Genomic DNA, 19467 nt, shown 5'->3' with positions numbered 1-19467 from the left:
CCTCAGGCCCAGGGGAGGGGACCAGCGGGAGTCCCTGACAGCTCATCCACTGGCTGCGACAACAGAGCCCGGTCCATTGTAAGACGAGGTGGGTCTGTCAGCGTCTCTCTGCTGTGAAGACCCAGAGGACAAGGCACTTAGGAAGCTGACACTCCAAGGAAGCACAGGAAGAGACCACGAAGGAGAGCTGGAGTCATAGAAAACCTGAGCAAGCAGAACTCAGGAGGAGAGAAAAGATATAGAGCCTGGAGGAAGGATAAAGTGTCGCAGCTTGCAGAATAGGTGGTCTCTCTGCAAGGGGCACAGGAGTGGGAATTCACACTGCTGCCGAGCTCCTTGGCACTGACTTGGACTCTGGCTCCAAGGGGTCCACTAGGACCCCCAAGGTTCTCATCTCATGCCTCCCACCCGCCCTCTGTGCTCTTGTTCAGTTCCTGTGACCTGCCATGCTCCCTCCTGCCTTTGCACACGCTCTGCCCCCTGCCTAGTTGAGTCCCAGTTAATGCTTTCCTGGGGCAGATCCAGGTTTTGGGGGTCCTAAAGCTTGGAGGCCCTCTTGAAAAAGAAAACAACAGCAAGAATACAAATCAGTAGGTCTTCATTAGCTTCTTAGTAACCTGCCTGCTCCTCTTCACTCTCAACTCCAACATCACTCCCCTGGCAACATCTGCCTGCCCCTCTCCTTCCCCAACTGGGTCAAATCCTGTCATAGGTAATTCTGTGCTGTCCAACACAATGGCCACCAGCTACATGTGGTCATTTAAATTTAAATTAATTGCAATTAAATCAATAAAACATTCAGGTCTTCAGTCTGCACCAGCTGCATGTTGGACACGTGCTGGTATTATATGGCATATATTCTCATAGCTGTATCCAGTGACACTCACCCCCGATCTCCCTCAAGACTGTAGCTCCATAACGGGATTGCACATCTGTTGGCCTCATGTGGTGTTTCACCAAAAAAACTTAATTTCTCTCAAAGTAAAATGCGTCAACTTTTATGTAGCTTGTATGTGATAGTTTGTGTCATATACTATAACACCACCGTAGCTATTTAATTCGGGATTCCTAATGGCTTCTCTCAGAACCCCAGGGTTGTAATGAGCATGTGGCTAAAACAGCCTTCAGTTACTCTGTTAAAAACTGGGTGCAAAACTGAGTACACCATGCCTCATCGAATTGGACTAGCAGTTCCTCTATTCCAGTGCTTACAATCCTCTCTGCTCATCACTTAACCATCTCAGAAGAAGAAAGCATTTCCCCTTCCAGATGCTCTCCTTTTCCTGGAGATGTCTGCTGACTGTCATGTCTCCATAGTCCCATAAATGATGTTATCGGAGCTGTGAATGAGATCAGAAGGATGCTCTGCGAGGGCCACCTCCCCAAAGTCCCAATGAACACGACTGCTGAAATACGAGCTCCTGAACCCAAGCGGTGCAGAGAAGGGCCTCAGACATCCTACAATATCAAAGACTCAACCACACTTTTGGCACCTGCTTAGGCAGCATCAAGCGGAGCACTGCTTCTCCAAGTGTGTGGTCCAGCGGCAGCAGCTTAACCTGGAAGCTTAGCAGAAATGCAGAGTCTCGAACCCCACCCTTCCTAAGGATGGGGTCCAGCAATCTGTGCTTTGACAAGTCCTCCAGGTGACCATGATACACGTTCAAGTTTGAGAAGGACTGAACTAGATAGTGTGTTCCCAAACAGAAAGCGCTTGGATCCAGCCCAGCAGCCTTGAGCAGAGTGGGCAGGTGCTCCCCGTTTCCAAAGCCTGCAGACAGAGAACAGAAAGGCTCCCCTTCAGGTTAGGAGGAGCACCAACCTTCACCCAAGGGAGCGAGAGCTCCTCTGGCAACCAGCCAAGGGCTCACACCGACTCTGCACAGACGGTCCAGCCAGACGAATGTCATCCCCAACAAATTCACCTGCGTTACGAGCACCCCACTTCTCTTTTTTTTTTTGAGGAAGATTAGCCCTGAGCTAACATCTGCCACCAATCCTCCTCTTTTTGCTGAGGAAGACTGGCCCTGAGCTAACATCCATGCCCATCTTGCTCTACTTTATATGTGGGATGCCTACCACAGCATGGCATGCCAAGCCGGGATCCGAACTGGCAGACCCTAGGCCGCCGAAGCGGAACGTGCGGACTTAACTGCTGCACCACTGGGCCGGTCCCCCCACTTCTCTAGTACAGAGTTTCACGTAACTTCCTTCTTTCTCTGCTATGTATGAATTCCTGAGTCCTGGGTTGCAGCCTCCCTTAGCAAGCTCCATGAATCTTTGAGATCCGCACAAGGCAACCTGCGGCTTCATTATAAGTCAGTCAGACAAACCAGAGCATCCTCAGACAGGTGCTGCCTACAGAAGTCATCTTCGGGCTCACAGCTGTGAATGGAGACAACAGGGCAGGTGTCAGTGTGTGTGTTGGGGGGCAGTGATGACCACACGTGTCTGGAGCCAGAGCAGGAGCAGGGACGGGATGCCAAGTGATTCAGAGATGGTGTTTACACTGAAAAATGTCTTTCCCTCCAAGTGTCACATTTGGGGTGTTTGGGCCTTTTGGGCGAGGAGAAAGAACTGCAGTTTTCTCTCTTAGGTGCCTCCTCACAGGTGAGGGAGATCCTGGAATATCAGCAGAATGCCCTTGGTAAATTCCTAGCGCCAATTCCATAACTCAGGGTCAGCCAAGTTTAAAAGGGAGCCTGCAGAAGGTGGGAAGAAGATGTGTAGAGAACATCGAGAAGAGGGAGAAGAGTCAGGTGAAATAGAAGAGGGGTGAGTGCTCACTTGCTCCCTTCCCCCTGCACCCCAACCACTGACTGCTGTCAGCTCTTGGCCTCACTTGTTTACACGCCCCAGCAAGGCCAGAGCACAGCGACAATCTCAGTCACCACTGGTATCTGCGGCGAATTCAAATCAGACAAGAGTCAGACTGCTGAGAAGAAAATTACAGAAACAAGATATTTATTATTTTTCTTGAAAAAGACGGGGAAAGAAAACAGTTCCCGAGGGAGATGTTCATAAGCAAATCCTGTGCTTTTTGCCATGTCTTCTCTAAATAACAAAGCCCCTTTGGCAAAAGAAAACAACTCATGCAAGCTAGAACTGCCTCTGGAGAGCAAGGTTTAATTCTGACCCCAAATTACAATCAGTTTTTAGAGTCCTCTCAATTCCACCACGCCGCGTAGGAATTACTCAGACTTTTTTCCCCTTGACTTCTGAAAAACCAAAGTGGCGAACCATACCTGGATTTAGCGGAGGAAGTAACGTGCATTTCTTTATCCTTAACTATCACACTTAGAAAAGCACACTTAGCTTGCATCTCAAGTGATCTGCAGGAAAGTCTATTTTGCTTGCAGTGGTTGTAATAGCCCGATTTCTCTTCCCCATGTTATGTTCTTTGTAACAGAGCTACGCTGTGCAATGCCATCCTTTAAGTCTTGGCTTTCCCCTTCTTTGCCTTGGGAGCGCCGGGCCACCGGAAGCCGCGCAGCTGGAGGCAGTCGGCGACGTTGTGGGCAATGTAGTACAGGTTGAGCATGGCGGCTGGGCTCAGGATGTCCACCTCAGGTTTCTTCTGCTTCTTCCCGTGAGACTTGCCCCGGCCTGTTCCTCTCTTCTCTTTACCTGGCTTTGAAAGACAAGTATATACACGGGGCGAAAATTAGCTTTTATAGCTTTGACATAATTTTCAACATTTCCTACTGAACTTAAGAAAAAAAATTTCCTAAAAGGAAAGAACTGTCACCAAAAAAACTTTTGCACAGAGTAGGAGAAGTCACATGCAATTTAACTGAACACACGTGTATCGAGCACCCCAGATTAAAAGAGACCCAAACCTCATGCAATGTGTGGACCTTGTCTCTATTCTAATTGGAACAAACAAGCTGTAAAGACATTGTTTAGGCAATTGGGGAAATGTGATAATATCAAGGAACTATTCATTCTGTTAGGTCTGATAATGGCCTTGGGTAACGGAAGAAAATGTTTACACTTTTCAGAGATGCACACTAAAATCTCTAGGAATGAAGTGAAAGAAGGTCTGAGATTTGCTTTAAAATACTGTAGCTTCCCCCTCCCCACCCCCAAAAAAGGACAGATGAAGCAAATGTGGCAAAATCCTGATAATTTCTGAATCCGAGAAATGGATATATGGGGATTCATTTTACTATTCTATTTTTGTGTATGTATGGAAACTTTCATAATAAAACTTCAGTTCAAAACCTTTTAGACAAACAGGATGCAAATATATATTTTGACCCTTGTTATGTGGTGGTCTGCGCCTCATAGTCATGAGGACTGAGACACGGATGTGAGGCGCTTAGCACAGTGTCTGACATGAAGTAAGCACTCGATAAAGGATTGTTGCCATCACTCTATCACCGCTAATCCTCAGAGCTGTATTTCAAGGAAGGTAGGTGATGAGGATTTTTAGGCTGGTTAATTTTAAAATGGTTTATGATGAGGATTTCAGGCTGGTTAATTTTAAAAAACTGCAGATGAGAAGCAAGCTCCTAGGTTTGGAATTTGCTTGCTCTTTGAGAGATATTTGCATTTGTGAAGGAAGGGGGGATGACCTTGTAGGGACCTGAAATTGGCCACCCCAAGATATGTCTCTTTGGCATTGGGATTGTTTTGGGCTGATTGCTTTCGATAAACTGGGACAGGGAAGGAGGCTCTGGGGAATGGAACTTGCCCTTGTTGGGACACATTTACATTTGTAAGGTAAATCTCTATCTGTAAAAGGTGCCTCCCTCTCTGTACCAGGAAGAAGAAGGGAGACGACCTTGTCCCTAGAAACTCTTAATGGGGAAGGCAAGAACTTAAGTTGATTGCTGTCTGGCAATCTCATGTAACTGATTTAGGGTGGTGGCTTCTAACCTTTCTAACCTTTACTTAATCTGATTTGATTCTTGTCTAAAAATCATGGGATCACCCAATGACCAGACCCCACCTGCACTGATACCATTTTAACTTTTTTTCATGTTCTTTCCTTTGTCTTGTAAAGAGATGATTCACATACCCATGCCTTATAAAATTAGCCCTAACCCTCAACTCGGGGCAGCAGCAGGAGCTCTGACTGCCCGTGGGTCCTGTCCCCACGCACCAGCTCTGCCTGCCCATGGGTCCTGTCCCCATGCCAGCAGCGGCAGCAGCAGCTCCCCATGCCAGCAGCATCTCTGACTGCCCGTGGGCCCTGTCCCCACGCAGCAGCCTGACTGCCCATGGGTCCTGTCCCCATGCTACACTATTCTCTAAATAAAAGAGCACTACTGCCAGATCTTGAGAGTCCAAGAAATCTTTCTTTCGACTCCTCGGCTCACCCACCCCGCGTCAGTAGGTATTTTTTCCCGTCTTAAAAATGGAAAAGCAGGGGCAGAGCAAGGTCACAGTGCAAACCAGCATCCACCAGGCTCATCGCCTGTGCTCCTGCCACAGCTGTGCCGCCATGCCACTGCCCTGGGGGGGTGGGGGGGAAAGGAACTGATGTTATCCTCAGCAGGGACTAAAAAGGCTCCGAATCTTTGCTAGAGCTGCACAACCTGAGTTGACTTCTCTCTGTCCTCGGATCCACCCACAGGGAAAATAACCAACGGAAGCGTATTATTTAGAAAGTGTCTCTTCTAGGAAAGGGACAGGAATGTATAACTTATCAGGGACGCCTGCAAAGGCTAAATATTTGTATAAAGTAGACGTCCTGTTCATAGCATCTCACTTTAAAAATGTCCCGAGCTAAACAAAGAGAAAGAGTCAATGCGTTAAAAACATTAACATGCATTTTTGTTAAGTGAAACGGAGTAAATTCCTAGATACAAAACCCAGAAATGAAGAGGAGAAGTGGTCTGGCTTCTGTGAGGAAATCCAAATGAAAAGAAACAATAGGAAGGCCCATGTGATAAGGACATCTCCTGATGAAACAGCCCCCGGGCTGGGGGTGTGCCCTGCCAGAAGCTCTTAAAGATTTGGGTCTTGGCTTTCTTTCCAATTTTATACTTTTTTGCATGTCAACCACACTTGACTTACCTGCCATAACCTCAAAAAAAATTGTGGGTTTTAATCTCTAAAATGGTTTGAGAACTAAAATTCACACAAAAGTTTGACATTTTTATTCAAAGTTCTCATCTTTTTGTAGAAATTGGCAAACTGATTCTAAAATTCATATGGAAATTCAAAGGACATAGGATAGAGGTTTGACATTTTTATTCAAAGTTCTCATCTTTTTGTAGAAGATCCTAAAATTCATATGAAATGCAAAGGACTTTGAAAAAGAAGAACAAAGTTGAAGGACTAATACTACTTTATTTCAAGAATTATTACAAAGTTACAGTATCCAGACATCGTGGCATTGGTGTCAAGATAGACAAATAGATCAATGGAACAGAATAAAGAGCCCAGAAATAGATACACACATATATGAACATCTGATTTTCAACAAAAGTGCCAAAGCAATTCAGTGGAGCAAGGATAATTTTTATAACAAATGGTGCTGGAATAATGAATATCCATTTGCTAAAAAAGAAAACTCAATCCACACTTGCATCACATACAAAAATTAACTCAAAATAGACCTAAATATAAACCCAAAAATGATAAAACTTCTAGAAGAAAATATAGGAGGAAAACTTTGTGACCCTGGGGTAGGCAAAGATTGCTTGGATATGACACCAAAAGCACAACCCATGAAAGAAAAAAATTGATAAATTCACCATCAAAATAAAAAACTTGGGGGCTGGCCCGGGGGTGCAGCGGTTAAGTTCACACGTTCCGCTTCTCGGCAGCCCGGGGTTCACCAGTTTGGATCCCGGGTGCAGACATGGCACTGCTTGGTAAAAGCCATGCTGTGGTAGGCGTCCCACATATAAAGTAGAGGAAGATGGGCACAGATGTTAGCTCAGGGCCAGTCTTCCTCAGCAAACAGAGGAGGATTGGCAGTAGTTAGCTGAGGACTAATCTTTCTCAAAAAATAAATAAACAAATAAATAAAATTTAAAAATAATAAAAATAAAAAACTTGTGCTCTTAAAAAGATATTGTTAAGAGAATGAAAAGCCAAGCCACAAATTGAGAGAAAATACTTGTAAATCATTTATCTGATAAAGGCTTTATATCCAGAATAAGGAACTCTTGAAACACAGTAAGAAAACAACCCAATAAAAAATGGTCAAAAGATTTAGACAGTTCCCCAGAGAAGATCTACAGATGGCCAAGAAGCACATGAAAAGATACTCAACATCAAGTCATTAGGAAAACGCAGTTAAAACCACAATGAGATATGGCCACATACTTCTTAGAATGGCTCAAGTTAAAAAGACCGACCACAGCAAGTGCTGGTGAGGATGTGGAGGAAATAGAAGTCTCACACACTGCTGGTAGAAATCTAAGATGACAGAGCCACTTCGGAAAACAGTTTGGCAGTTTTTTTAAGTGATTAAACACACACCTACCATATATGATCCAGCCATTCCACTCTTAGGCATTTACCAAGAGAAATGAAAGCACCTGTCTGTTCAAAGACTTACACACAAATGTTCATAGTAGCTTTAACTTTTAATAGCTAAAAACTGGAAACAACCCAAAAGTCTGTGAGTGGGTGAATGGATAAACCAACAGTGGGCAAATGGTCTAACCACACAATGGAATACTACTCAGCAATGAAAAAAGACTAACTATTGATACATGCTACAACATAGGTGAATTTCAAAAGAACTAAAAAGTGGAAGAATCCAGACCAAAAAAAAAAAATACATACTGTATGACCCCATAGATATAAAATCCTAGCAATTACAAACCAACCTACAGAGACAGAGAACAGCTCAGTGGTTGTGTGGGAGAGGAATGCCGAGGCGCAGGGAGGGGCAAGAGAAAAGGAATGAGTACAGAGGAGCACAAGGAAACTTTTGGGGGTGATCAACATGTTTATTATCTAAAATGTGGTGATGGCTTAAGGGGTGCATACGTATACCAAAGTTATCCAATTGTATATTTAAATATGTGCAATTTGTTATACATCAATTGTAACTCAATAAATCTATTAAGAAATTATTGTAAGAGGGTGGAAATTTTCAGTTTCGGAGCCAGTTGGCTGGTTCTAGGCCACTCTGTAGCTCTTGGCTGTTCCTGGTCTCAGAACACGCAGCACCTGACTTAACACCCGCCAAAGGCCTTAGTGAGGACCCCCTGGCTCCAGCCACGCAGGCCTGCCTTCCAGTCCCCGAACTTGCCAAGCTCCTCCTGCTGCCTCCTCTTCCTGCAGACCTTCACAGGGGACACAATGTATTTCTTCTCTTTGTGCTGATCACTGCCCAAGTATCACCTCTTTAGAAAACCTCCCAGACACCATGTCTATATTCTATCTATGACTAGGCTGACCATATCATTTATTGCCCAAACCAAGACACTTCAACAAACAGAAACAGGGACTGTCCCAGGCAAAAGGTGGAGGAGATATAGATGGTCTCCTGACAACCCTCCCAGCAGCATCACTCTCTACCTCCTACCCTAAACACTCTTCACTATTTAACAATATTTTTTTTGTTTATGTCTTTATTGTATGTTTCCCTCACCAGAGGTTTTGTCTATGAGCTCACCGCTGAAATCCCAGGACCTAGACCAATGTCCGGCACACAGTAGGGATGAATAAATATTTGCTGAGTGAATAAATTGCAACTCAGATACAACGCAGACCCAGGATTTAGAAAGCAAGTATAGATTTCTGCTTTTCTGAATTTTAAGATGTCTCCTTCATTCATTCAACAAATATTTTAAAAATACCTACTGTGCACCAAGCCCTGTGTTAGATGGAGAGCAAAGCAAATCTGGGCTCCTGTCCTCATGAGACTTACAGTCTAGTGAGGGAGAAAGATACTAGTTACCTAATCACAAACACATATACTCACCAACTATGCTGCGAAGGAAGAACCCAGGGCATGTGGCATTATGAGGACATAGGAAGGGCAGGGAGAGACTGGTCTGGGATGGGAAGGAAGAGGGTTCCTGAAAGTGGTCTGTGGGCTGAGGGGCAGGGAATTCCCATGCAGAGCAAACAGCATGTGCAAAGGCTCTGAGGCTGGTGAAAACATGCACAGTTGAAGGGATCAAAAAAAAGGTCAATGTGGCCAGCCCACAGGCAACCAAGGCGGTTAGTGAGAGGAGCTGAGGTTGGAAAACAGGCAGGGTGCAACTCTGGCCTGCAGGCCTTGGAAGCTAAGGTGTTTGACCTTTTACACAAGGAGCAGTGGGAAGCCAGTAACTTAAACGGCTTTATTAAGCCATTCTGCTTCAGTTCCCTGAGCTCTGAAAGAAATGGCGATATCAACCAGGTGAAGTAACCCCGGCAGGACTCTCACTTTATATCAAGAGAGATTCATTTAGTGCTTTTACAGGCAATGAACCGGAAGGAACACAGAGATTTACCAAACACTTTTCTACACTGCAGTCAAGTGGGGGTGAGAACTAAGGCAAAGCTTGGCGAAGGGCAGAGGGCTATGGGCGCTTGGGGAGCAATAGGGCAGCAGGAAGTACTTCTGAGCTGGGTCGATCTTGAAGAAAAGTAGATCGACAGCTCGAGATGAGGCAGGTGCCGGAGGCTTCCAGAAGAATGTGGGTCGAGGGTGGGATGTTTTTGGGTTTTTTTTTTTAAGCAGAGAACAGGATTTGGTATATCAACCACGCTTCAATTTAAAAAAAAAAAAGCAGAGAATACTGTAGATAAAGCTTAAGAGGTTGAGGCCCTTTTACCAAGGACTCTGAGCCCCAAGTTCAAGCAGAGCAGTACTGACACAGTAAAAGTCCCTGAGGACCTGGGGTGGGGGTTACAAGGTCACAGGCATTCTGGACGATCAAACTGTCAGGGAAGGAGGACAAAGGAGATGGACAGCCCCTGGGCAGCGAGGTAGTGGGCTACTGCCAGAAGCCAGGCGGGTGGAAAGGAGGGCAGGACCCGGGCAGCGGCGGCGAAAGCAGGTTGCCAGAGACTGGAGGAGGGCTGAGGAACAACAGCAAGGCTTGTGAGTTGGAGGCCAGGAGAATGAACGTGCCATTGGGAAGCGCAGAGAGGGTAGTGGTTAAAAGAGCTAGCTTTTGAACGCAGTTTGAAGACGCTCTCTGGTGGAGAAACTCGGGGGGGGGGGGGGCGGAAGTTGGGAATGGAGCTATGAGATTCAGAGAGCGACCTGGCAGGCGACTTGGAGGTGAGATGGCTGTAAGGATGTTGCGAGCTTTCCTGGGCATAAAAGGCAAGAACTCCCTGAACCCAAGCTCTCCTCCAAAGCCTTTCCTCAAACTGGGGTTGGAAGAGAGACTCACTCTCCAGGGCGGGCCGTGCGGGTTGCCTCAGGGCTCACTTTCTACCTCCTTAATCCGCAAAGAATCCCGCACGGGACCCAGGGCGGGCGGCAGTAGCCAAGTGCCTGGGCCAGTCGCTGTCGGCATAGCAGGTACTGGCGCCCTGGAGTCCACATCAATATACCAGCCTCTTTATTTCCCACATAGAAACCATCTTCTGGGTGTGAAAGTGGCTCACAGAACCAACGGAATAAACAGCTATCTCACAAACAGGGCTTAGCCTGATTCTGCTGCGGCTGTCCCGCCGGAGTGCGCAGGACACCTGGGAAACCCCCTCGGCCCTCATCTTTACCCCAAGCGTCCGGATCACTGAGCTGGACACCAACCACCACGAGAGGAGATGAAGGCGTGGGTACCAAATCCTAGTAAAGCGAGCCTCTACGAGGCAGGACGGCATGAAACTAACTCGACTAGAGCCCCGGAACCTCTTCTACTTAAACAAGACGCGTATTACCATGGTAACTCCTTTCTCAGTTGAGCAGGTGAGCGTGGCATGGGTTCCCAATCCTGAAACAAGGAGATAGATCCAGTTCTTCGCATCACCCGGGGACGGCGCCCATTCCCGCCGCGCCCCGGGCTTCCTCCCCGCGCCTCGCCCGCGAACCGCCGCGGGCCCGGGATCTCGCCACGCTTCTCAGGACCGGCTCCCGCGCCGCCGCGCCAGGAGGCCGAGACGCTCAGCGGAGCCCGGCGGGATCAGGGGGCAGCCAGCCACCAAGCTGCCGCCACGCGGGGCTCCGGCAGCCGCTGCACCCCAGGCGGCGGGCTGCGCGCCGCCCGGCGATGACTCCGCGGGGCCGGGGGTACTCCGCGCTCGCGGGCGCCGGCGGGCCGCGCGCACAAACGCCGGGCGGCGCGCGCCGGGCAGGGCCACGCACTGTTTACCCGTTGCCGGGACACCGCGCCTGGCGTCCAGACGTTGAGCCGAGCCGGGCCGCCGCAGCACACGCCCTGGCACCGGCACTGCCTCCCTGCGAACGTCCTTCTCGCCCCCTGCTGGCCGCGCCGCTGGCTGGGCCGCTTCCCCGAGGCCGGCGCCGCCGGCTGCGAGCGCAGAGCCCCGCTCCGCGCTGGGGCGTCCGAGTTGGGGCGTCCGGGCGCGGGACCCGGCGAGGGCCGGCGGCGGGCTGTGCTCGGCGGGGGTGGAGCCGGCCGTGGAGCGGGCCGACCCCGGTGTGCACTCGACCGCTCGCTGGCTGGCCTTGGAGAAGTCATAGAAGACCTCATGACCTTTTTTTGAAAATGAGATAAAGCCTTTGAGGGTTGAAGTGAGAATAACGTGGGGGGAAATGTTTGTAAAAGAGCCTGTAACGGTACAAACTTTACAGAATGTTTTGTAAAAGGGCCTGGAAAGAAGTTCTTATATCCCGCGTGGGATTAGGCGAGAAAAGACAGAGTGGGTGCAGTTCCGCTTCCAGCCTTGCGGGTTCGTCCTGACCGCCTCCTCCCTGCAGGGGAAGAACACGGTGTGGGAGCAGGACTCTCACTCCTTTTTAAGACTCATAACTTTTTTTATTTTTAATTATTTTTGGTGAGGAAGATTGGCCCTGAGCTAACTTCTGTGCCAGTCTTCCTCTATTCTGTATGTGGGACTCCGCCACAGTATGGCTTGATAAGCCGTGTATAGGTCCACGCCTGGGATCTGGGCTGCCAACCAGGCCACCTAAGGGGAGCGGGTGGACTTAACTATTATGCCACCCGGCCAGGCCCTCTTATTCCTTTTTATACAGCGGTTATCGATCATGTATCATGTGCCTGACACTCAGTTCTAGGCCTTGGGAATTCAGCTCTGATTAAGACAAAGTCATCGTTCTTTTTGTTTTGTTTTGTTTTTGGGGGGGGTGTCAAAACGGGTGACATGGCAGACATTAAAAATGATAGGTGTGACAGGTGTCTTACATTGGGTGTATTAAACTGATGTGAGGGCTGGGTGCCTTTTTAGGTTGGTGAGTGGGGAAGGTATCTCTGATGAGCTTTAAACTGACATTTGGATGATAGTCAACTATGCCCAGATCAGGGGACAGGACATTGCAGGCCCAAGGCAGGAGGAGGAGACTGAAATGGGGAAGCAGGGATGGGGTCCTGAAAGCCTCCCGGAGCAAGGAAAAGGTGCTTTTTGTTTGCCTTCTTTTGATTGATAACCTGGCTTCCAAAGGGGAGTATTTACGTACCAGGTTCTCATATATATGCTTTCCCTAATCCTTCATCAGCAAAGCAAACCCAAGTTCCAGCTACTTTTCATTTGTCTGGTAATTTTTTCATGAGTCCATATGCGCTTGATGTGGCAAATTCTCCTGCCCTCTGCCTGGGCTTTCTCCTCTGCTGGCCCCTCTCTTAATTTCTGGATGGGGGCAGCCCGCACTTCCTGCTTACACTTCTTCCAGTCATCACCACTCTCTCAGGTTAACCCCTATCCAGGTCACTCCCAAATCGGTTCTAGCCCTGCTTTTCTTGAATTCCACATTGGCGGTCCAGAGCCCTGAACCTCCAATTCAGCTGTCTCAAAAGCAGACCTGTGATTGGGGGGTGACTCTGCAAAGGGTTAAGAGGAAACTTTGGGTGTGATGGAAAAATTCTGCATCTTGATTGTGGTGGTAGTTACACCAGTACAGTACTGGCTACATAATTTGCATGGCTCAATGCAAAATGAAAATATGGGGAAATAAGAAAAAAATGCCACTAAAGGTACTAAGTTATCAAACTTTTGCCTTTTTCTGTGGTCTCTATCAACCTATCTATGATGCTGTTTTTATTTGCTAGTTAATGTTGTTTTGGGGAACAAGGACACGTCTTTTCTCAGGTATCTTCCCTTCCCACAGGCTGCCACCCCACATGAGTGACCTCCGAGGAAGCGAAACATCTGTGCTGGGGGATGCTTAGCACCTGCATCCTGATGGCTGAGATGTCATGTGTTGCTCTCTCCGTGTGCTGGCGTTTTGGGAGTGACGGGAGATGAAACTCAGCAGGAGCTCAGGCTCCAAGCCCCTCCCCCCGACATCATCCATTGTCCCACTGGATTTCATTCACAGAACACAAATTCAAACATAAAATTATTAAGAATTTCAAGACTGAGAACTCATAGCATTAAACTCCAAGCACAGGGCCCTTCTGAGAGTAGCATCCTGTGTGACCACTGGTCACATGCCCATGAAGGTGGCCCTGCACAAGTGTATGCATTTGTCAAAATTCATTATATGCTTCAAATGAATGGTTTATTATACATTAATTATACCTCCATAAAGTTGATTTTAAAATGTCAGCTCTTAGGAGCCTCAGCCTTACCATATCTAAAGTCGAACATTTCTCATAGCCAGTGTGCATCTCTTTTCGTTTTGGATAATGGCATCAGCAGCCATCTAGGTACTCAACTATAAACTAGTCACCTTTGATGCCTCCCTCTCTCCTCAGATCCAGAGCTTTCTCTCACCCACACCTACCTGAGCTGCCTCCTGAGTTATGTCTGTGGATGGTATCACCTGTGTCCAGTCACCCAGGCTCAAACCTGCTGATGTGCCCTCCTTGACTCCTTGTCAAGCCATCTCTCTCTAAAGAACTGCCCTTTTCCCCTCCGTGATATTGTGATTTATAAGAAGTATATATTTGGTCATTCAGATGACCAAAATATATTTCTCATATATATTTGGTCTTTGTCCACAATTCCTGTGTCACAGCTCCCAACCCCTGGGAATTTCAATTTCCTAAATGAGGAGAGCCATAAAGGTGACTTTTGTTATATTAATGAAGGTGACTTTTGGACCCCACCCTAGTTAGGGGGCTGGTTGCCAGGAGAAATAGCCCTGTGATCAGAAGATTAGAACTTTCAGTCCCACCCCCTGGTTTCCAGGGAGGAGAAGGGAGTCTTGGGGTTGAATCAATTGTCAGTGGCCAATGACTTAGTCAATCATAACTACGTAATGAAACCTCCATAAAAACCCACAAGGACAGCTCCTCGGCCCTTTTTCAGAAACCTTCCATGTTGAGGAACCAGAACACTTCCTCGTACCACTGTGCAGGGCCCCAAGCTCCACAAACATCAAACAAACAAAAATTACTTTGTTCAAGACCTCGCCCTATGTATCTCTTATCTGGCTTTCAATTCGTATCCTTTGTAATACATTGGTAATCTAGTGAATAAAAGGGTTTTCCTGAATTCTGTGGGCCATTCTAGTGACTTAATCAAACCCAGGGAGTGGGTGTGGGAACCTCTGATTCATAGCCTTTGGGTCAGACATACAGGTAACAACCTGGGCTTGTGACTGGCATCTGAAGTGGAGGGCGTTCTGTGGGACTGAGCCCTTTACCTGTGGAGTCTGATTCTATCTCTGGGTAAATAGTGCCAGAATTGAGTTGAATTCTCAGACGCCCTAGTGGTTTCCAAGAACTGCTTGTTGATAGGGAGAAGCACGCGCGCGCGTGCATGTGCACACACACAGACACACACACACACAGACACACAGAGGCATTGGAATTGGGTCCAGGCACCCTTTGCGCCCTCTCATTCTCCTGTTCCCCAGACACCACCCATGTTCAGGTCTGTACCGGCCCTGCTATCTCTCAGGCTTCTGCATTCCATCCTGGTTCTCTTTCTAAAGCATAGATTTAATCATGTCTCACTCATTTTAAAAAACTTTCAATGACTATTTCCAACAAGGTAAAGAACTTGGTATGGTATTTATGGCCTTTCAAAATCTTGCCTCAATCTGCATTTCTAGCTTTATTTACTCTCACTGGCCCTACACACCTTCTTTTTGCCAAAGTCCTCAGTCTCTGGGACTTGTTGCATCTCATACCTTCTAGCCTTTGCTTTACACAGTCCTTTATCTGGAATGCCTTTTCCTCCTTGCCCGTCAAAAGCCTATTCAACCTTCAAGGCCCAGCACAAACTGTACCATCTCTGTGAGCTCATTAATCACTATGAATGCTTTGTGCCCATTAAAGTCAGCCTAGGCCTCTGGCATTGCACTTATCTGGACCATAGTTAGATATGTTTACTTGTTTCCTCTTCTCTACAGTGAGCAACCTCTTTTAGGCTCATCTTTGTACGACATGGCAGTAATGAGAGACATTAATGGAATAATTTTCATGATTCAGCGGGAAGTATTATCCCCTTCATTCTGCCAAGCCCAGCAACTTCTTCGTTCATTGACCTCTGAGCCTGACTTAAGGTTGCTCCTCTCCCCTCCTTCTCTTAAGTCTCCCCACTTGTTTTGGAGACGTGCACTATACTCCTTGCTCATCCTGACCTCACTTAGTCATCTCATGCCTATCTGCCTCTTGCTGTACTCCAAGTGTTGGCTGATCTCAAAGTTCAGTCCTCAGCCCTCTGCCATTCTCCCTGTGTTTCCTCACAGGATGGCTCATCTAATGTCGGTGACTACCTCTCTTGGGATGACACAGTCTCTGTTGTGAAAGAATGGGCTCCATCTGAGCTCCAGTCCTCAGGTCCCATTATTCCCTGGACTTAACCCATCTCACTTTCATGTCAGCCTCTAAGTTTCCACTGTCCGTGGCAATGCTGGTCTAGTCTAATGCCCTTTGTCATCTCTGCCTCATTTCTCTCCATCTTGAATAATAAGTCCAAGGTCTGAGCATCCACTCGAAATTCTCTTGTATCAAGCCTTCCCTTGACATCCTCATCATTTTAGACTAGACCTTCATCATTTCTTACTGCAAATAATAGTTAACGTTGAAGGAGGGCTAATTTCAGCCACCTTGCTGAGCACTTGCACACATCATGGCATTATCATATCACTATAACCAGTGTGAGCTGTTATGTTCTCCAATTTGCACATGAGGTCAGAGAGAGTAACTCACCCAAGTTCACACAAGCAGAGTCAAAGCGAGCTCTGTCTGTCTGTCCAGCCTGTGGTGTTCAACACTAAAATCATTCAGGAAGGTGTCCTGGACTTGAGACCAGAAGATATGGGTTCAAGGCTCAGCCTCACTACTTACTAGTTATGCAATTTTGGGCAACTCTCTGAGCTTCGCTTTTTTGCTGTGGTTTACTATAATGGTGATAATGATAGAATGAATGTGAAAGTGCTTTGTGAATTCAAAGTATTTCCGGTAAGCCTTACTTTAAAAGATAGAAAGTTGGGGGGTGGGGGAAATGGGGTGGGGAGAGTTGGGGTAAAAGGCTACAATTTTTGGTTATAAGATGAATAAGGTGTGAGGATCTAATGTATAACATGGTGACTATAGTTGATAATACTGTATTGTGTAATTGAAATTTGCTGAGAGTGGAACTTAAAATGTTCTCACCAAAAAAAGTGGGGGGAATGTGAGGTGAGAGATGCGTTAACTCACTTGTGGGAATCCTTTCATAGTGTAAACGTATGTCAAATCATCACATTGTACACTTTAAATATATTATTATTTTACTTGTCAATTATACCTCAAGAAAGCTGAAAAAGAAAGATATAAAGCACAAGAAAGTATGCTTTGTCAGTGGACAGGTGGGACATAAAATGAATGCTCTAGTGACAATCAGAACAACTTCATTTGCACCACCATTTTCCATTGACCAAGTGGATCTTCAGCCTTCGCACTGGAGGCAGCCTTAGCATTGACCTGCAGGGAGGGGAGGAGGGCTGCCGAGGTGTGGGGCTGAAAAGCAGACTTCGTTGTAACTCAGAGCTCACGTTACTGTTAGAATCAAAAGAAAATGTCATTGACAACATATGCATTTTTCTTAAATACCTGCCCACCTAAGAATCACTTAATGTTTAGGATGTAAGATAGATTTGTTTATTCTACAAGAACTGAACAAACCTTCCTGTGTAAACTGGAAGATGATGTTAAATTTAGGTAACTATTCAAACTCACATTGGAACAGCATTAGTTAATTTTATGTTTATGAGTGCACATCCTTATGCCTTCTTTATAAATAGTAACACTAACTGTGCTGTTCTTTAAAAAAAGTATAATATTACCAGAATGGAAGCATACATTCTTAGAATATTCAAACTTAGAATATTCTATCACTATCATTCTTAGAAGTTATATTTAAAAATTCCTATTTCCTCCCTACTCTGGTGGTGGGTGCTTGCCTTCTTTCCTTTTTCTTTTTATCACATTAAGTTCAACAGTATAGCACTGCTTTCACTGTACCCATTACAGCCCTAATACTGAAGAGGAAGTTACAGAAAAAATGAAATGTTCATTGTAGGTAATTTCTTCTGGTCAGCCACTGGGGTCCTCACAGAGAGAACCTTGGGGTGCAGTAAGACCAGCTAGGGCAGACTCAGGAGAAGAAATTATCCAAAGCAGGGGTTGGCAAACTCAGAGAGTGAAACTCTTGCTTTGCAGGCCTTATGTCCTCTTGCAACCACTCAACTCTGCTGACGTAGAATGAAAGCATTTATAGTCAGACAAAAGAATGAGCCTGGCTGTGTTGCAATAAAACTATTATGGAAACTGAAATTTGAATTTCATAGAATTTTCATGTGCCATAAAATATTTTTCTTCTATGGATTTTTTTCCCAACCATTTAAGAAAGTAAAAACCCTTCTTAGCTCATAGGCTGTATAAAAACTGTTGGTGGGTCAGATTTTGGCTGTAGTTTGCCAATCTCTGAGCTAGAAAATTACAATGCTATTTATTATTCTTGCTAGAAGATTCCTTAATAGGTAGGGGATTGAAGTGGGAAGTAATAACCAGCGATTATTGAACACTCATGTTTAGCAAGCATTATTCTAAGCACTATATGCATATTGACTCATTTAATTCTTACAACTCTAAAAGGTAGGTGTTATTATCCCAAGTTTACTGAGGAGGAATCTGAGGCATGATGAAATGAAGGAGAGATGAAATAACTTGTCGCTTATCACACAGCTGATATAATAACTCACCAAGGATATAAGAACTCACCAAGTTGGGTCCAGCACCCTCAATCTGAACCATTATGTTGTATGGCCTTTCTGGGTAATACATCTTGTATCTTGAGGTGAAGATATACTCTCATAGGTGTCCTCATGGAAGATCTTTGTTCTGCCAGCTCCATTAAGCATTTGAACAAAAAGTTACAGAATGTTCAAAGTAATGTTTCCACTTGGAGGCAAGGGGACAGATGGTGCTCTTATTTAGTAAGGAAGTCACTGTCACCAAAGGTGTCTGAGCAGAGAGGTGGGATGATTTTTGTACTCTTGCAGTTCCTTAGAAAGATTTTGGTTATTTTCTTTTCTATAACATAAAAGTAAAAATTTAAAATCCTGTTTTTTAAAATTTAAATCTGGCTAATTACTAAAGGAACAAACAGCCTGAACACCTCCCCACAGCCCACTCAGGCACAATCTCATTACATTTACAGGATCTGGGAATCTGAATAGTCAGAAGAACTGCTGTTGGGAAATTATGTTTCAGATTGCTTTGGCCTATTGCTATGGGAACTGAATGAATCTCCCTTAACCTCATTCCCACCACAACATACATACACATACGCATGCATGCATGTGTGCATGCACATGTGCACACGCATACACACACACTATCCTTCCCATCTATATCCTTCCTTCCTAGCTGAAAATATTTTAAAGCAGTGCTAGGGAAGAATGATTTAATTATTAACTATATTAAATTTATAGTCATATGAGAATATTAATATGGAAAGACAGGTCTCCAGGATAAATGATAAAAGTATAGAACTGAATATATTGTGCTCCCACATATGTAAAAAAATGTTGGTGGGGAGGAGATGGGTGTTACCATGGGAATTTTCTGAAAGGATAAAAACCAAAAATATTGATAGTAATTACTTCTGGGAAACAAGGTAGGAATCTGTGCTGGGAGGCTACATTTTCTATTGTGTACTCTGAAAAATTATTTGAAATTTTTACATGTATCTTCTTAACAAAAATACCAATAAATACCTAAACGTAGTCTTCAATTGTACACCAGCTTCCTTATGTCCTATCCTCTACCCATGCCTGAAGTTCTTTCTTTACTTGAATCTCCTTTGACTACATTAATAGCTATAAGCATTTTTCAAATAAAAGTAACTTCCCCTGAGTCTCGCCTTACACCTCTAATGATAGAGAGGAAGAGTAAATGAATCAGTTTTGCTATTTGTTAGGTGTTTGACGAGTGTCAGTGGGTTGGATGGCGGCCCCCAGAAAGATATGTCCTT

The 19467-nt window shown here is 45.7% G+C and overlaps 1 protein-coding gene across 1 annotated transcript; it reads right to left on the bottom strand.

Moving 5' to 3' along the window:
* Nucleotides 1-2947: 2947 nt before the first annotated feature.
* SMKR1 (small lysine rich protein 1) lies at nucleotides 2948-18275 on the bottom strand. The gene is made up of 4 exons (XM_044774967.2): nucleotides 18194-18275; nucleotides 11229-11702; nucleotides 10798-10850; nucleotides 2948-3631 (listed from the first exon to the last, which is right to left on the bottom strand). The coding sequence occupies exons 1-4, from the start codon at nucleotides 18273-18275 to the stop codon at nucleotides 3434-3436; spliced, it is 807 nt and encodes a 268-aa protein (XP_044630902.1). The 3' UTR covers nucleotides 2948-3433.
* Nucleotides 18276-19467: the final 1192 nt, after the last annotated feature.

The sequence above is a fragment of the Equus asinus genome, chromosome 1 (genome assembly GCF_041296235.1).
Source record: "Equus asinus isolate D_3611 breed Donkey chromosome 1, EquAss-T2T_v2, whole genome shotgun sequence".
Taxonomy (NCBI): domain Eukaryota; kingdom Metazoa; phylum Chordata; class Mammalia; order Perissodactyla; family Equidae; genus Equus; species Equus asinus.
This window is presented reverse-complemented; position numbering and strand designations above follow the sequence as displayed.

What these genes read in the sequence shown, in the direction of transcription:
- SMKR1 (XM_044774967.2), bottom strand. Translation starts at nt 18,275, where the DNA reads ATGTATTACCCAGAAAGGCCATACAACATAATGGTTCAGATTGAGGGT. An exon ending in GCGCGGTGTCCCGGCAACGG is followed by an intron (nt 10,851 to 11,228) that starts GTAAACAGTGCG and finishes TCCTTGTTTCAG; the next exon opens with GATTGGGAACCCATGCCACG. An exon ending in CTGAGAAAGGAGTTACCATG is followed by an intron (nt 3,632 to 10,797) that starts GTAATACGCGTC and finishes TGTCTTTCAAAG; the next exon opens with CCAGGTAAAGAGAAGAGAGG.